At 59.6% G+C, this 15,913-nt stretch overlaps 1 protein-coding gene across 4 annotated transcripts in view; it reads left to right on the forward strand.

The window, feature by feature from the left end:
- The window catches only part of LOC111143674 (protein tyrosine phosphatase, receptor type F), an 85,790-nt gene that overhangs the window by 48,048 nt on the left and 21,829 nt on the right, over positions 1-15,913 (forward strand). For 2 of the 4 annotated variants that reach the window (XM_022497500.1, XM_022497499.1), the window contains 6 exons: positions 6,129-6,398; positions 7,857-8,438; positions 8,674-8,810; positions 9,288-9,432; positions 12,853-13,158; positions 13,767-13,960. In XM_022497500.1, the coding sequence (XP_022353208.1) occupies positions 6,129-6,398; positions 7,857-8,438; positions 8,674-8,810; positions 9,288-9,432; positions 12,853-13,158; positions 13,767-13,960 (1,634 nt within the window). The remainder of the gene's footprint in view (positions 1-6,128; positions 6,399-7,856; positions 8,439-8,673; positions 8,811-9,287; positions 9,433-12,852; positions 13,159-13,766; positions 13,961-15,913) is intronic. The other 2 variants (XM_022497501.1, XM_022497502.1) reach the window with 1 other exon arrangement.

The following is a 15,913-nucleotide window of genomic DNA, read 5'->3' on the forward strand; positions in this document are numbered from 1 at the left end:
CATCTCCCTCTCTGAGTGACTCACCCTCTCCTTCCCTCCACAGCGTCTCTCTCCTCCAGCTCTCAGGACGCAGAGCTGCCAGGGGCCAGGGTGTGGCCGTGCCCTACCTGCCCCCAACCGTCCCTCTTCTCTGCAGGGAGCTGGCCGCTGGCCACAGCTGTCTCTAAACGGGGCGGTGTCTCCACAGCCTTTCTCCACATAGGTGCCCAGACCAGCTCTTCACGCTGGTGCCGTGCAGTGTGGGGCTTTCTCAAGGTGGTGGGAATCTAACTGCCTGTTTGCCTTGGTGGGTTTGCGGGCTGCAGGGGCCCTGACCCTACAGCCCAGCTCACTGGGTCTATCAAGCCGTGGGGTGTGTGTGAGGCATGGGGGCCCGCCTGTGCTCCCTTTCCAGCCCTCCCTGTCCCGCCCTTGGCATCCTGGCACCTGCCAGTGGGACCCAGCCCCATCCACCGTGTCCTCCATGAGTCCTGAGTCTTTCGTGAGCTGCGTGGTCCGCGCGCACCTGCGTGCACGTGCGTGTGCGTGGGGCACAAGAGTCTTGTCTCGTGTCCGTGCTGTGTGGGCAGATGAAGGTTGGCCTGTTTTTACTCTCTCTGTGTTTCTCCTTGTCTTTTTTTTATTCCCTCCTCATCCTCATCGCACTCTGCCATCAACCCAAACTCTCATCTCTCAGATCAGCGAGAAGGTTGGTCCTTTTCACTTCTTATCCAACTACAGTCCGCCCGTCGATGGGATGCTCCTGTCAGTAGGGACCAGCGGGCTCGGTCAGCTCCCTCGGGCTCGCTCCAGCCAGGCCTGCCCGCCAGTCAGGCTCTGCTCTGCGTTGTTTGGGCCGGCAGACCTGCAGGACTAGGGGTGGGTGGGCAGGCCCCCCGTCCTGCATGCCTCCGCTGCTTGGGTCCCTGATGTACCACGTGTCTGCATGTCCCCTTAGCTGGGCTCCCCTGCCAGGGCGGTCAGGCGGGCATGGTGCATGACATGACATGGTACTCCGCCGTTACGCCTGGGCTGGGCCAGCTGTCTGTTCCCGGTGGGGCTCAACCTTGAGAGTGGTAGTGCGTCACACGTGCCTGTGGGGCCTTCCTTCCACAACCTGGTCCCCTAAACTCCGCCTTTGCCTGAGCTCACCTGCAGCTGCTGGGAAGACTAAGGGAAAAGCCTAATCTAGAATGAGCTCATACCTCAAGGTCCTGCAGCACAGGACAAGAGTCCCACAGGTCTGCCCTGACCTTGAGGTCCCCACCAAGCTCAATGGGGGTGGCCGGCCCGAGTCTGCCTCGTGAAGCTTGGTGTCCATGGCGCAACTGGGTGGCGTTATCTTAGGCATGGAGGAAATCTACATTCTTGTCTGTTCCCTCCCTAAGCGGAGCCAAGCAAGGATCTGCCCACCTGCCCCAGCCGCCCCCCCCCCCCCCCCCCACCTCCCCGCCCAGCCAGCTCCTCTTTCCTCAGGCCTGTACTGGGTGCTGAGCGTCACATTCAGGGAGTTCATACCAGACTGGACGGTTGATTGCAACTTGGGAGCCCAGAGGAGGTCCCAGCCCAGCCATAGGTTGGGAAGGGCCCCCAGAGACCCTGCTCTAGCTCAGTTCTCAGCCCCACCCTCAGAGTCAGACTGCAACCCCTAGTCTTGGGGCTGGCAGCCGGGGCCAGCGGTCATTCCTGTGTCACGTGGTCCAAGTGGTCAGAAGAGACGCACCTGTCCACTGGACTTTGGGCTGAGCCCCAGGGAGCAGACTTCGGCCACCTGCTTCTCTCTGCATCATATCTCCGTGGCTTGGGTTTCCTCCAGAAGGGGGAAGGGAGCCAGTCGCGGGGAGGGCTGTGGCCTTAGCTCGGGTATCAGCCCTGAGCATCCATCCATATGCACTCCTGTGCTCTGGGGCATTTCGGTTATAACATTTCGCTGACCAGGCGGATCTGCTGGGGCGCTCAGAAAGCAGTCATCAGCAGAGACAGCCCAGCCCTCAGCCACCTCCCCCTGCCCCCCTTCCCCCACCACCCTGGTCCCTGGTCCCTTCCTCTTCTCCCCCTCTTTGGTCCCACCAAAAATAAAGCATGTACACAAATATTTAACGGGAAGGCAGAAATGAGTTTCTAAATATTCCAGGGGGATTTGCCGGGCTGGTAATTTGTTTGGCGCTGATAATTACATCTTACATTTTTCCAGCTTTACTTAAAACTGTGTGCCGAGTGCGCCGGCATTTAATTACTGCTCTGCGGCAGCCACAAGGTTATTTATTAAAGAGTTATTTTATCTTGATACACTGGATCCTGCCCCTCATCCCCTCCTTAATGTTGTGTTATTTTCATCAGAGAAATTCCTGCGAGCGAATGCAGATTGCTGGGCCTCCTTCCCCCTGCGATTAGGCTGTCACTCCACTGAATGCTGATGCCTCCCGGCGCCACACCGCCCTATTATACGGGCTTGTCAGCGCAAATAATTAGACTTAAAAGTTACAGCTGAAATATAATCCAGAAATGGCAGAGCCCTGTTTTAGAAATTGTCTATAAAACGTCAGCACCGAGGATGCACGGAGAACAGTAGTAGACCGGCCTTGCTGGAGCCCAAGATGAGACCTTAAGTGCGTTTTTCCCTGGCCCTGGATCTTTCTTCCCTGCTGTTACTTCTGTCAATAGACCGGGTCCAGGGCAAGTCCTGCCCCTTTCAGAGGCCTGGTGTCTGGGACAGTGGGGGGGGGGGGGGGGGGGGGGGCTGCTGTGGGGAGGTGGCAGCCACACCCAGCTGTTGGGATGGGGGTGGCTGTCCAGGCAGGTCCGGGATGCAGGGCCCCACTGGCACTCAGGATCTCCTGCCCCCACCCTCCCTCTGTAGACCTACTCTAACCTCACTCACACTGCAGGGAGTGTGAGCCTGAGCTGCAGGAGATCTCGCTCCAGAATGCCTCGCCTGTGCCTGGAGCCTAGTGTTCTAGCGAATGCATCCGGGGTGCCGTCCCCAGCAGTCTCCAGGCTGGAGGCCCCTAAGGGTAGCTTCTGACTGCTCAAACACATCCTTCGCTCCCAGGGTTCTCTCTTCCACCTGCATGTAGGAGAGGAAACATAAAACTAAAAACAAAGCTATTCCCAGCGCTTGTTCTGAAAGGCCTCCATTTCCAGGCCATGGAACAGAAAACTTTACCCTCCCGGGACCACTTGGGGTACAGTCCTATCAGCTTTCTACACTGCTTAGGTTGGGACCCGAGGTTTATTGGCCAAGAACCTACTTCCTTTCCCTGGGGCTCTTTGTTTTGCTGTCCAGGTACTAATCAGGCCCCAAGATTCTGCCACTGACCAGGGTCAAACTTGCAGCCATGACCTTTCCTGGCACAGGCTCTCTAAGCCCCATCCTTCTGCCAGCTGGAGAATATCTTCTGCCAGCCTTGGCTACCCAGAAGCCCAGGAGCTTCTCCATAGAGCCTTCTGTGTGTCTTTTTTCCATCCCATCAGCCAGGCCTCAAAAGGGCGTGAGCTTTTCATCCCACTGACGCCCTCCTAATAATACATGAACTCAGGCATGTCACTTAAAAGTATCAGTCTTAAAAGTCTGTTCCCTTGTCTATAGTCTGGAGGTGATGGGATCTATAGCAAGGAAACCTTCCTCACATGGTAGGAGCTCAAGAGTGGTTTCCCTTCGCTGAGCCTGTTCTGATGCCCATGAATGAAGAGCACACGGGCCACCCCTGGCTGAGATTAAAGACCTGATCAGTTAAGGCTGTGCCCCTGTGCCTTTGTGCTCCAGCCAGGGCTATGCTGGACCCCTCCCTTCATTGGCAGGCCTGGGCCTGGTCAGCAGACAGACTTGCCTGCCTGGGCCTCTCCTCCCATGACCCGCCAGCCCACGCCCAGCTCCAGAGCTCGAGGACGGCACCCAGCACCAGGCTGGGTGATGTTAGTGTCCATGCCTCCTGGTCTCACTCTTGTGCCATCTGAGGGATGCTCAAAGGGTGCTCTTTGTCGTGGGTCCCTCCTGCCAGCCATGCCCGGTATCTACCTGTTGTCTGCCATGCAGATGTCTCTATGGATGACATGCTGTCATTGTTCCGGGACTCCCAGCATTGGGCCAAGTGACAGAAACTGACTTAATCAGCTTGAGCAAAACAAGCAGATTCTTGTCTTACCAAACTAAAATCTGTAGAAGTAGATTTGGCATCAGGCAGGGCTGGATCCAGATATTTAAACAGTTTGATCAGGCTTTTGGGTTTGTCTCTTAGCTCTGCTCTCCACAATTGATGTCTTTGTTCTCCAGCGTGTTCTCCCTTGTGTTATGAAAGGTGGCCCTCAGTTCCTCTAAGGCTCTAAGGTTGGCTGCTGCAGTACAGAGAGAAAGTTGTTCTCGCGGTTTTTGCCAAAGTCCAAAGGCTGTATCTTGCTAGCCAGATCTGGGTCACATGCCCCACATAGCAAGAGTGGCGGGGAGAGGTTCCTCTAAAGAAAATGAGGAGGCCAGTTCTACAAGGTAGAGCACCAGGTGTCCATGAGACACACTGGGACCCCAGTGGGCTTGGTGGCACAGAGGGAACTCGGCCCACGATGCCAGGAACAGATGGCTTCCTTGGTGGTTCTGTCCGGAGGCCTCAGACTGAGGCAGTGTGGGACACAGTTGAGGTGGGAGCCAAGTGGGGGGTCCAGTCATGCGGCCTGTGGACTCACTGAGGGGATCAGGCAGGGGTTTTTAACAGAAAGCTGATGTGAACAGACTGGTGCTAGCTGTTAGTGGAGGACCGGTCCTGGAAGAAAGCAGTGAATACAGCAGTGCCACGGAAGAGGGAGGTGGAAGAGGCACTGGTGGGAGCAGTAGCCTCTGGGTTTGAAGAGAAGTTAGTGGGTTTGAAAGATACCTTGGGTTAACGGGACCTAGATGTCTAGTCTCCGGGCCACAGCCTGACCCCTGTGCAGGGGGGTCAGAGGTTGGACCGGGTGGCTTCTGGAGTTACTTCCGGCTCTACTTTGGTGGGCTGAGGCTGTCTGAGCAGCAGAGTCTGGAACCTACAGTGGAAGTGCCCCTGTTGTGACGGCACGGGTCCTCCGCATGCCAGGCTCCCCAGCGCGGGTCCTCGGAGACCTACACACACTCCCAGAGATGCCTTTTGGTCGCGTAGCCTCACTGCCTGCCTCCCACTGCCCTGTCTATAGGGGTGCCTGTGGAGGACACACCTCGGCCACAGCCCCCAGCTGCATGACCCGTCAGCACGCCCAGCATGCCTGCCCACTGCTAGGTTGCACCCGACTGCCCTCCCTCTGCATGTTCCAAATGTTTGTGTCAAGCTTGCAACTTTGAGGGGTTCCAGGCTGCACGCTGGCCTGGGAAGCTCAGCACGGCTTCTGGCCTGGGAAGTCCAAGGCCGGAGGTCCTGGCCAGGTACAGCCAGCCTCCCCCTTGAGACCTTCGTTCATTGGCACAGAAAGCCATCTGTTCGGCGCCCTCATCATGTTACTGCCATCGTCATGCCCATCCTGCCCGCGGACCACGTCCCTGGCCCGCCCTGGTCCCTTGCCCTGCCCAGCCCCTTCCAGGGGGTGGCCCTTTCCCTTGGGTTCCCAGCCTGTGCCTTGAGCATGGCTGAGATCATCTCTTCCCTCTGTTTGCGGCTGGGTCGTGGAGGCAGTGACTCCAGAGAAGGTGGCCACGCTCCTCCCAGCCTGCCCCTCTGCCCTGCCCCAGGCACACTCAGAGGTCCTCCACCCTCCAGTGCCTGGACTTCTCTCACTGGTGCCCCAGTTAGCCCTTCTGGAGACCCATGGCGGGTGGGGGGCAACACTGGAAGACAACCTGGAATGTGGCCCTGACGAGCCCTCGATGTAGACCTGAGGCCTGAACCTTGCACAGAGTCCCTGCGTGACCCTGGGCAGACAGCAGGACTTTGCTGGACCTCAGTTTCCTAGGCTGTAAAACGGGAGCTTGTTTATGGAATCTCTCGTGTTCCAGTCTCTGAGCGTGGGGGCTACTCCTAGCCCAAAAGTGGAATGAGAGGTGTAAGCCGGGGCCCAGGGACTCTGCCCCACCTGCCTCTGAGGTGGGTCTGGCTCTGACGAGGGGGGCTTCATGGATGAGGGGCCCCTGCCCTTGCATCCTCTTGAGTGTCTTGCCTGGCCGGTGAGTGCCTCTCTCCCTCCTCCCGCAGTGCGCCGTGTGGCTCCTCGTTTCTCCATCCCTCCCAGCAGCCAGGAGGTGATGCCGGGTGGCAGCGTGAACCTGACCTGTGTCGCGGTGGGCGCACCCATGCCCTACGTGAAGTGGATGATGGGGGCTGAGGAGCTTACCAAGGAGGATGAGATGCCGGTGGGCCGCAACGTGCTGGAGCTGAGCAACGTCGTGCGCTCTGCCAACTACACCTGTGTGGCCATCTCCTCGCTGGGCATGATCGAGGCCACGGCCCAGGTTACCGTGAAAGGTGAGTACCACATGTGAGCCGGCTGGGGCCTGGGGCCTGCCCCGTCGCAGAGGGCAACAGGAGGTCCCAGCATCCGCGGCAGGGGCATATGGCCGTTGTGGGGATGCATGGGGTCAAGGGGTCAATGTCCTCTCCTGGGTGCACCCTGGAGTCCCACTGGCCCTCAGTGGCAGAGAGAGGGGTTTCTCTGATTCTTGGTGTTCGTAATAATAGCCAACAGGTACTGAGGTCCTGAGGGCAGTTACCGTGGTGGCAAGCACAGATCGCCCTGTTCAGTCTTTGTTACCCTGGGAGGTAGGCATTCTCGTTCCCCTTGTACAGATGAGGAAACTGAGGCACAGGGTCATGTGGGAGTGAATGACAGAGCAGGGACTTGGACCCTTGGGGTCTGATGCCACAGCACGGCCCCCTAGCCACCACACGCCACACCCTCAGGCTCACCAGCCGCCTGACAAGGATGCGATGAAAGAGTGGCCAAGGAGACGTGGGCTCTCTGCCTGAGCCCTGGGACGGGCACACACAGACCTCCAGACTCACTGCTTCCACTCCCCCCCTCAAAGCCATCCTCTGTTCTGCAGCTAGAATGGTCTCTTGAAGATATAAAGCAGGATCTCACCACTCTGAAAGAAACAGCCCTCCAGTGACTTCGCATTACTTTTAGGGTTAAAACCGGAATCCTCACTCACCTGGCTCGGCTTAGTTCCATGCACCCTCTCCATGCTGGTCCTCTCCCTGCCCGGGTCTCGGCTCTGTGAGCCCTTCATGGGTTTTCTCTGGCTCAGCACCCTCTCTCCGCTGTCCTTTTATGTCCCAGAGTCATGATTATGGACTCGGCGCTTTCCACTTGCCCTAGAACGTAAACTCCACGAGAGCAGGGCTGTGACCCAGCTGTGTGACCTCAGCCCCAGCGCAGTGCCCAACACCCAGTAGGCGCTTGGTAATTATTTGTTGAGTGGTTGGCCGTAGATCTGGGACTGCTCCGTGTTCCCTCGGAGCCAACCCACAGGGGTGTAGGACCAGCAGCCTCATCACTCTTTCTAAAATCCGGGCTGTTCTTTTGGGCACCTCTCTCCCAGGCACCAGCCCCAGTTACACGTTAGTGGCCACAGGTGAGTGTAGGCTACCCCAGAGGCAGACCTGCGCCTTCCAGCCTGTGCGCCTCCCACCTGCGCAAGACCCAGTCAGGCCGCACCACCTCTGGGTGTGTTGTTGTGGGTGGAGGGAATCCACTGAGTTCTGGAAGCAGTGTGGGCAGACACTAGACCGAAGGCTCCTGGGCGCACCGGCAAGTGTCACCCTTCTCCACTAGGTGGGGCCCTTAGAGGTCACCTTGAGCTTTCCAGGCCATTCTTCAAGGTGGGCTACAGGGGTTGACCACACTCTGGATAATACCAAAGGCAGGGTTGGTTTCTGGGGTCATGACCTCAGGCAGCTCTGAGCCTCCCACTTTGTTCCCAGCTCTGCCGAAACCTCCGATTGACCTTGTGGTGACAGAGACCACCGCCACCAGCGTCACCCTGACCTGGGACTCTGGGAACTCGGAGCCTGTGTCCTACTATGGCATCCAGTACCGCGCGGCAGGCGCGGAGGGGCCCTTCCAGGAGGTGGATGGCGTGGCCACCACCCGCTACAGCATCGGCGGCCTCAGCCCCTTCTCGGAGTATGCCTTCCGCGTGCTGGCGGTGAACAGCATTGGCCGGGGACCGCCCAGCGAGGCGGTGCGGGCCCGCACGGGGGAGCAGGCGCCCTCCAGCCCCCCACGCCGAGTGCAGGCCCGCATGCTGAGCGCCAGCACCATGCTGGTACAGTGGGAGCCGCCCGAGGAGCCCAACGGCCTGGTGCGGGGCTACCGCGTCTACTACAGCCCCGACTCCCGCCGCCCGCTGAGCGCCTGGCACAAGCACAACACAGACGCAGGGCTGCTCACCACCGTGGGCAGCCTGCTGCCCGGGATCACCTACAGCCTGCGCGTGCTGGCCTTCACTGCCGTGGGCGACGGCCCCCCCAGCCCCACCATCCAGGTCAAGACGCAGCAGGGAGGTAGGTGTGGGCAGCGCGCCGGCCGGGCATCAGCAGCGGGGCCGGGGAGGCCAAGCCTGTGGCGGGGCCCCTGCCCTCCGGCCAGGGGTCTGGGGGCCTGCGTTCCACATGTGTGTGGTCGCTGGGAATGCAGTACAGGGGTCCAGGGGTGTCTTCCCCTGCCTCCTTTCTCTGGGCACCCCTGCCATTGAGGGGAACAGGTAGGCTCACAGCGCGTGGCGTGGGGGTGTTGCAGTGCCTGCCCAGCCGGCGGACTTCCAGGCAGAGGCAGAATCGGACACCAGGATCCAGCTGTCATGGCTGCTGCCCCCGCAGGAGCGGATCGTCAAGTATGAGCTGGTGTACTGGGCGGCAGACGATGAAGGCCAGCAGGTGAGTGCTGGGTGGGGACAAGAGAGGGGAGGAGGGCTGCTCTGTCCGTGGGGGGCTCACGCACACAGGCTTTCTGGATTCTACAGTTGTACGGACACAGGACCCCTGCCTCCTCCCTGGGGCCCTGGGGCTCACGTGGCCCATATGATCCACAGTCTTTGTCACGCCTGTGCTGGGGGCAGGGTCCCCAGGTCTCTCCTTGGGTCTCTTAGGGCCTGTGGCTTACGTGGCAATGGCAGAGCCCTCAAATTCCCCACCAGAGGCCCTTGTATCAGGCATTCGTGGCCGTGTAGTCGGCGAGGTATCTGTGGCATGGGCTGCGCCAAGTCCCCTGTGTGGTCCAGGTGGCCTTGTGACCTGGAGCCAGCCCTGGAGCCACAGTGGGTCCAGAGGGGTCAGCTATAGCCCATGCTGGGTAACAGCCTCTGAGGGACCTTTGAGGTCCGAGCGGTCAGTGAGTGCTCCCTGCTCTTCCAGCACAAGGTGACCTTCGACCCCACCTCCTCCTACACTCTAGAGGACCTGAAGCCTGACACACTGTACCACTTCCAGCTGGCCGCCCGTTCCGAGATGGGGGTGGGCGTCTTCACCCCCACCATTGAGGCCCGCACAGCACAGTCCAGTAAGTGTCTCCGGAGGCCACTGCCTGCTATAGCTGGGCTTGGGACACAGACACACACACGCTTCCCCCTTGACCAGGGGGGTGGTCTGGTCTGCTGGGTCCCAGACCAGACTCTAGTCTGGGCTCTGGGTCTGCACCCTGAGAGAGGGACAGGTAAGTTCCCGCCAGTCTGCATCCAGGCAGCAGCTGCCCACGCTGCTCCCCACCCGACTCCTGCCCCTCCCCACCCCCGGCCCCCACCCCCGCCGGCCAGGTAAGTTCTGTGTCTGTGATTCATCCACCCCCTGCCATCCCCCCATCTGTGCTGGTCACACTAGCTGACTAGGCCATTCTCAGTAGTAGGACGGCCACGCTGGCCACGTCTCGGACATGTCCCTGCTTTGGCAGCTGTCCTCCCTCTCCATATCCCCACATCTCATCTCCCTTATCACCTGTATTCCCTGCCTCATGACCCCCACCACGAGAGGAGCATGTGAGCTCGTCATCTCACGCTGAGCCAGCCGCACGTAGGGACACGTCTATGAGAATGAGCCTGTGTGACTGAGAATGTCTACGTGCCTGCCTTGGGACCACACGGCCTTCTGTGTGGGAGACAGTCTGCGAGACCGTTTGCGTGACAGCCTTGTGGCTCTGTGTGTTGACCATGTTCCTTTGTACCTGAGACGAATGCTGTGAGGCCACGTGGGGCCCCGTCTGACCACGTGGCTGTGCTGTACCTGTAGGAGCACGTGTCTGGTGTGCCCCAGTGACTGAAAGGCCATGAGGCTCCATGTCTTCACAGTGGGGGCCACAGATGTGTGGCTGGATGGGACCATGGCACTGAGACAGGTAGCACATGTGATAGCCTTCAACACAGCAATGTCTGTGAGGCGGCTCAGGTGACATGGGACTGTGTGTGAATGTGCCAGTGATGTCGGGAGGCCACGCGTGACCTTGTATGGACGGATTCATCCTACCAGCACCTGCGGGGGCCCGTGCACAGCGTGGGCCCGACAGCATGACCCGGACATGGCCTCTGCCTGCAGGGATGCTCATCTGCATATAGGTGGGGCATATAGGTGTTAGACCTGCAATTACCCAAATGAGCTTTTAATTACATTCGTGTGAAGTGCTGCGGAGGAGACAGACAGTGGAGTGATGACGGGATGGGAGCTTCATCTGGTCTGAGGGGGCCGAGTGACATGGGCCCCAGGCAGGAGGTCAGCAGGTGCAAAGGCCCTAAAAAGGGAAGGCACTTAGCTGAGGTCAGGGGCGAGCAGGGGGCCAGCGTGGCTGAAGCAGCTGGCCGGCTGCTGGCTGAGAATGCCTAGGACAGCCCAGCAGCGTGCCAGATACTGTGGAGACCGTACGGCCATCTAAGCAAAAGATAGCAACTCAGACACAGTGGTGGTGGTGGTGGTGGGTTAGAGAGCCATCTGGGGGTGCCAGCTGCCCAGGACTAGGTGATGGACTGGCTTTGGGATGCTCAGGGCAAGGGGCACATCAGGCGAATTCTGTGCCTCTGGTATATAGACCTGGGAAGAGGGAAGGAAGTGGGACCGAACCAGGCACCCCAGCCAGGGCCTTATACCATGCGAGTGGCGATGCTGGGCTAGAGGTGGGGGACCTGAGGGGGGATGACCAGAGACAGCAGGAAATCCCGAAGAGGAAAGTGTCTCAGAGGTTGGAAGAAGAGGGTTCAAAGGAGCATTCCAGGTGCTGCTGCTGAGCCCTCAAGTCCAGAGGAACACAGGAGCGACTGGCCACTGCACTGGGTACCTGGAGGAGAAGGGTCCTGGGGCGAGGGTTGTGAGGACAACTGGAAGGAGGGGACCACTGCAGCTGGAGGAGGGGTGCTGTAGGCCCAAGCATGGGATTTATCTTTTAAAGTAGGAAAATTTGAACGTGTTTAAGTGTTACTAGGAATGACTCCATACGGAGAAGTCGAAAATTCAGGAAAGAGAATTTTGGAGACTTGGGAGTTGGGGGAAGGGGAAGGAGCGTGGAGGGAAGAGTGCCGCCTTAGATAGGCAGGGCACGCCTCCCTCCTCGTGGGAAGCAGGGGTGGCTCGGGGAGACTGCATTTGTTTGGTGGGTTTGGTAAAGATGAAGGGAGCTGCCGGTGGGAGGCTTCGGATTTCTCTGCAAAGTGGGAGACGGTTGTGTGCTGAGAGCTGGAGGTTAGCAGAGCGTGGAGGAGGTTGAAAGCGTTCTGTGTACAGCGGTGGAGGGAGCTGGGCAGAGAACAGAGGCCGCAGGCTGCAGGCAAGGCCCAGGTGAGGCCACTGGGGACCTGCTCATAGGATCCCAGCCTTCCAGGGCAGGCAACATTTTTCTACCTGCCCCAGGGCCAGCTTCAAGAGGGCAGAGGATTGGGTCCAAGGCTTGGCACAGGCTGGACAGGAGGTGGGATAAGTAGGTGAGGGAGTTGGGGGTATGTGGAGTGTTGAGGTGCAGGACCTCGGGGTCAAAGCCCAATACCAAGGGCAGTAAGGATGGCAGGTCCATGGCCGGTGGTCTGGGGTAGGGGTGAAGAGCCAGCACAATTCTGGGGACTTTGAGCAGCCACGCTGGGACAAGGTGAGGATCTGCAAGGGGATGTTGGAGGCCACAGTTTGGGGAGTAGGGCCATTCTGAGTTGCGGCAATACCTAGAGCGTGGCCACAGCAGTGCAGGAGCGGGGAAAGCCCTGGGGACGAGGGGCTGCTGGAGGGAGACTGCTGAAGTGCCCGGGGCAGGGGGTGGGGGCAGAGGAAGCCACGTAATAGCACCAGGCTCCTCCATGTGGATAAGGCCTGGGAACCCGGGGCCGGGGGGTGGGGCTAGACCTGCCTCCTAACCCTAAGGATCTCCCTGAGTGAGAGCACCTCCACAGGGTGCATTTTCTCCAGATTAGCCTGGGCCATTGGCCTCTTTCCTATCTGGCCTCTAGTCTCTGTGGCTGCTTGTGGCTCAGGCACAGGCACCCTGTCCAAGTAGGCCCAGGTCACAACGACCTTGTGCCAGAAGAGTCACTGGGGCTGTTAGTCCTGCCAGGGGCCATGGGCACAGCAGCAGGAGTCACGGCCCACGCCTGTGTGTATTTGGCAGGTGTGTGTTTTATGCGAGACAGCGTACGTGTGGGAGAGACCTTGTGTGTGTGTGAGGTGCTGTTAGAGCCCCATATGTGTGAAAGACACCATATGTATGTGTGGGAGACACCGTGTGTGTGTGTGTGTGTGTGTGTGTGTGTGTGTGTGTGTGTGTCTGTAGCCTGTGGTCCAGAGGGAGCCGGGCTGTCTGGCAGCAGTGGTGGCAGCCTGCCTAGGAGGGGCCCTGGGATAGCCATTCTGCATTCAGGGAGTAGCCTGCCTGGGTGAGTGTCCCATCCTCTGTGACCAGTTACTGTGCCTGCGACCCCCACCCTCCATCTGCCTGCTTCCCTCCATTTGTCTTCCCCAGCCCCCTCTGCCCCTCCCCAGAAGGTGACCTGTGTGAGCACGGGCTCCACCACAGTCCGGGTAAGTTGGGTCCCGCCACCGGCCGCCAGCCGCAACGGCGTCATCACCCAGTACTCGGTGGCCTACGAGGCAGTGGACGGCGAGGACCGAGGGCGGCATGTGGTGGACAGCATCAGTCGTGAGCACTCCAGCTGGGACCTGGTGGGCCTGGAGAAGTGGACGGAGTACCGGGTGTGGGTGCGGGCGCACACAGACGTGGGCCCCGGCCCGGAGAGCAGCCCGGTGCTAGTGCGCACAGATGAGGACGGTAGGCGGCCACGCCAAGGGGAGGGGCGGGGGGAGGGGAGACAGCCCTCCCAGATACCACCCACCTTGCATCCCCAGGGCCTTTGCCTCACACAAGCCAGGAAGGCCTTCCCGGTACAGGCTGAAGAGCCCACACTGGGGAACTATAACTAACTGATGGGCTAGCCTGGGCCCAGATCCCTGCCTTCAGGGTGAGCTCCGAGGCAGCTGGAGCCTGGCGAGGCTAAGACAGAAGGAGCAGCCCCGCCTCAGATTTGGGAGGTGGAGACTGGCAAGATGGGTGCAAGAGACACTCAGAGTAGAATCAATAAGACTCCGTCTTGGCCAGACATTGGAGTGATGTGGGTGGGGGCCCAGAAGAAGTTGGGATGGCTTGTGCTGACTTTAGGGTGGCCTGGTGCCTAACCCCTACCCTACCCCCCAAAGTGAGGTAGCTCAGGGCCTGAGGGGTCGGCAGGCCTTCCTTCTCGGCAGGGACAGTCTACAGAAACTCTATCAGAGCCTTCCCGGGGCCGTGGAGTGCAAAGGCAAGGCCCTGTAATGTGCTGTGCCCCCCTGAACCGAGGTCTATCCCCCCAGGCCTGACTGTCTTCTCTTCCCGGTCCCCAGTGCCCAGTGGGCCACCACGGAAGGTGGAGGTGGGGCCACTGAATTCCACTGCTGTACACGTCTCCTGGAAGCTGCCTGTCCCCAGCAAGCAGCATGGCCAGATCCGCGGCTACCAGGTCACCTATGTGCGGCTAGAGAACGGCGAGCCCCGTGGCCCACCCATCATCCAGGACGTCATGCTGGCGGAGGCCCAGGTGCGCCGCTGGGAGGTGGCGGGGTGGGAAGGTGGACAAGGCCAGCACGCCTCTCTGCGTCTGTGGAGCCCAGGTTTGCCCCCTCCCCTGTCTGCCTTCAGAGGACTCAGACGCCGAGATGTCCTGCTGTGTGTCAGGCTCTGATGGTGCTCAGACCGGGAAGTTAGGGCTGGGTTTCAGGAACACTCCCTCTTCCGTCTTGGGTCTGCCTAAGCTATGCCAGCCCCATCTGCCCTGGTGACTGTCCCAGCGTGGCAGTCAACCTCTGTGGCTCAGATACCAGCACTGGCAGTCAGGAGCACAGACCCCATCTTCCATTGTCTGCTCCTGCCCAGGCTTCAGCACCCCCAAGCCCTGCTTTGTGTTTTGCAGGAAGCATGTTCACTGTCAGTTGGGCTGGGATTTAAGATTTGCCTTCCTCCTCAACTGTGCTGGGCTAGGTGACTGTTCCTCTCCCAGCCAGGGCAGGGACAGCGCTCCTGCCACCATCTGCCCCCCTCGGCCTTTGGCCGTGGCAGATTTTTATGAATGGCTGAGCTGGGGTGTTGCTCTGGGCCTGGAAGCCAGGCTCATGTCTTCCTCCGTGCACTTCTATTCTCCAGGGGATAATGATTTCTCCTGTGAGCTTGGGGTAAGGTCCCCCAGGGTATCCCGAGTGCTGGTTTGCTATTCCGGGTAAGAATCTGGATACTGGGAGGGGATGTGAATGGCCCAGAACTTCCCAGGTAGTCAGTGGCTGAGCTCAGACAAGAAACCCAGGCTCTGGACTTCTGGAAAGAGCAGTAATAGCTATGGCAAGTTTTCTCCCCAGATATTCTGCCAACGAGTCCTGACACTGGGTGTGGTGTGCTTTCAGGGTCTCCCAGCAAGAATTGGGACCTTGGGAGGGGATCCACAGTGGGCAGCACTGAGCCAGCCCTGGGAAAAGGAGCCCAGATTCCCTTCAGAGCCCACGTGCCCTCCCTGTCCTGCTTTTCCCCCCTTTCTGGGCCGGGCCCAGAGGTGCAGGGAAAGACCCCGGGTTCTCCATGCTGTGCTCAGGATGGGCTAAGCACTTGGGCAAAATTCCTCTCTGGCCAGAGGGTGCTCTCTTCCTCCTCTCAGCCTGCCCCGCACAAAGAGAATGGGGGTGGGGGAGGCAGACATGTGCCCCCGCCTGCATTCCTGGGGCAGGTTGGGGGCTCCTCCTGGAGTCTCCACAGACACACCCACCCAGAAACATCCCGGGAATGGGCTCCCTCCCGCCCCTCCCATCCTTGGGGGCCAGCGGCACAGCTGCAGCCAGTGGGGTTCAGAGCCTCCCTTTCAGGTGCCCCCTTCTGGTTCCAAGTGGTTGGAAGGGAGCTGGGCCACAGGAGGAGGGACGCTGTCCTTGGGGCCTCAGACATGCCATGACAGCAGGCAGACATGAGCCCAGGCTCCAGGAAAGCCAACTGAAGTTGGAGGGCCTCGTTCCCAGCTGGCCACAGGGCCTAGCTGTCCCCTGACCACTGTGTCAAGGATATTACAGCCTGTCCTCCTTCATCCAGCTTCTCTGGTCAGCTGAGGGACCCCTGTCAGTTCTGGAAGAACCGTCATGTCCCCCTCGAGTGTGCAGCCAGACCTGTCCCCTTTTACATATGTCTCCATCTTGGGTGTAGCTGCTGCTTACAGTATGTTTTTCCTTCCTCTCTCTGGAGGCCTCTTCTCGCCTCTCCTTCGCACTGCTCCACTCTGTCCTCTCTCCCTCCATTTTGCTTCATCCACTTTATGTCTTTCCTTCTCCCTCACTTTGCCTCTGACACAAGAGAGGTGCTCCTGTGAGGACCTTCATGCCCAGGCCTGGCTTGGACAGTGAGAGTCTTACCCCTCCTCCCCAAGACAAGGGACCTAGAGTGGAGATGGGTCCAGCCACATCCTTGAAAGTGGCCACAGCCAGTAGGGATCCACAGATGGCCTCCTGCCATATTCTGT

The sequence above is a fragment of the Enhydra lutris genome, unplaced genomic scaffold (assembly GCF_002288905.1).
Source record: "Enhydra lutris kenyoni isolate GAN:26980312 unplaced genomic scaffold, ASM228890v2 scaffoldscaffold9, whole genome shotgun sequence".
Classification (NCBI taxonomy): Eukaryota; Metazoa; Chordata; class Mammalia; order Carnivora; family Mustelidae; genus Enhydra; species Enhydra lutris.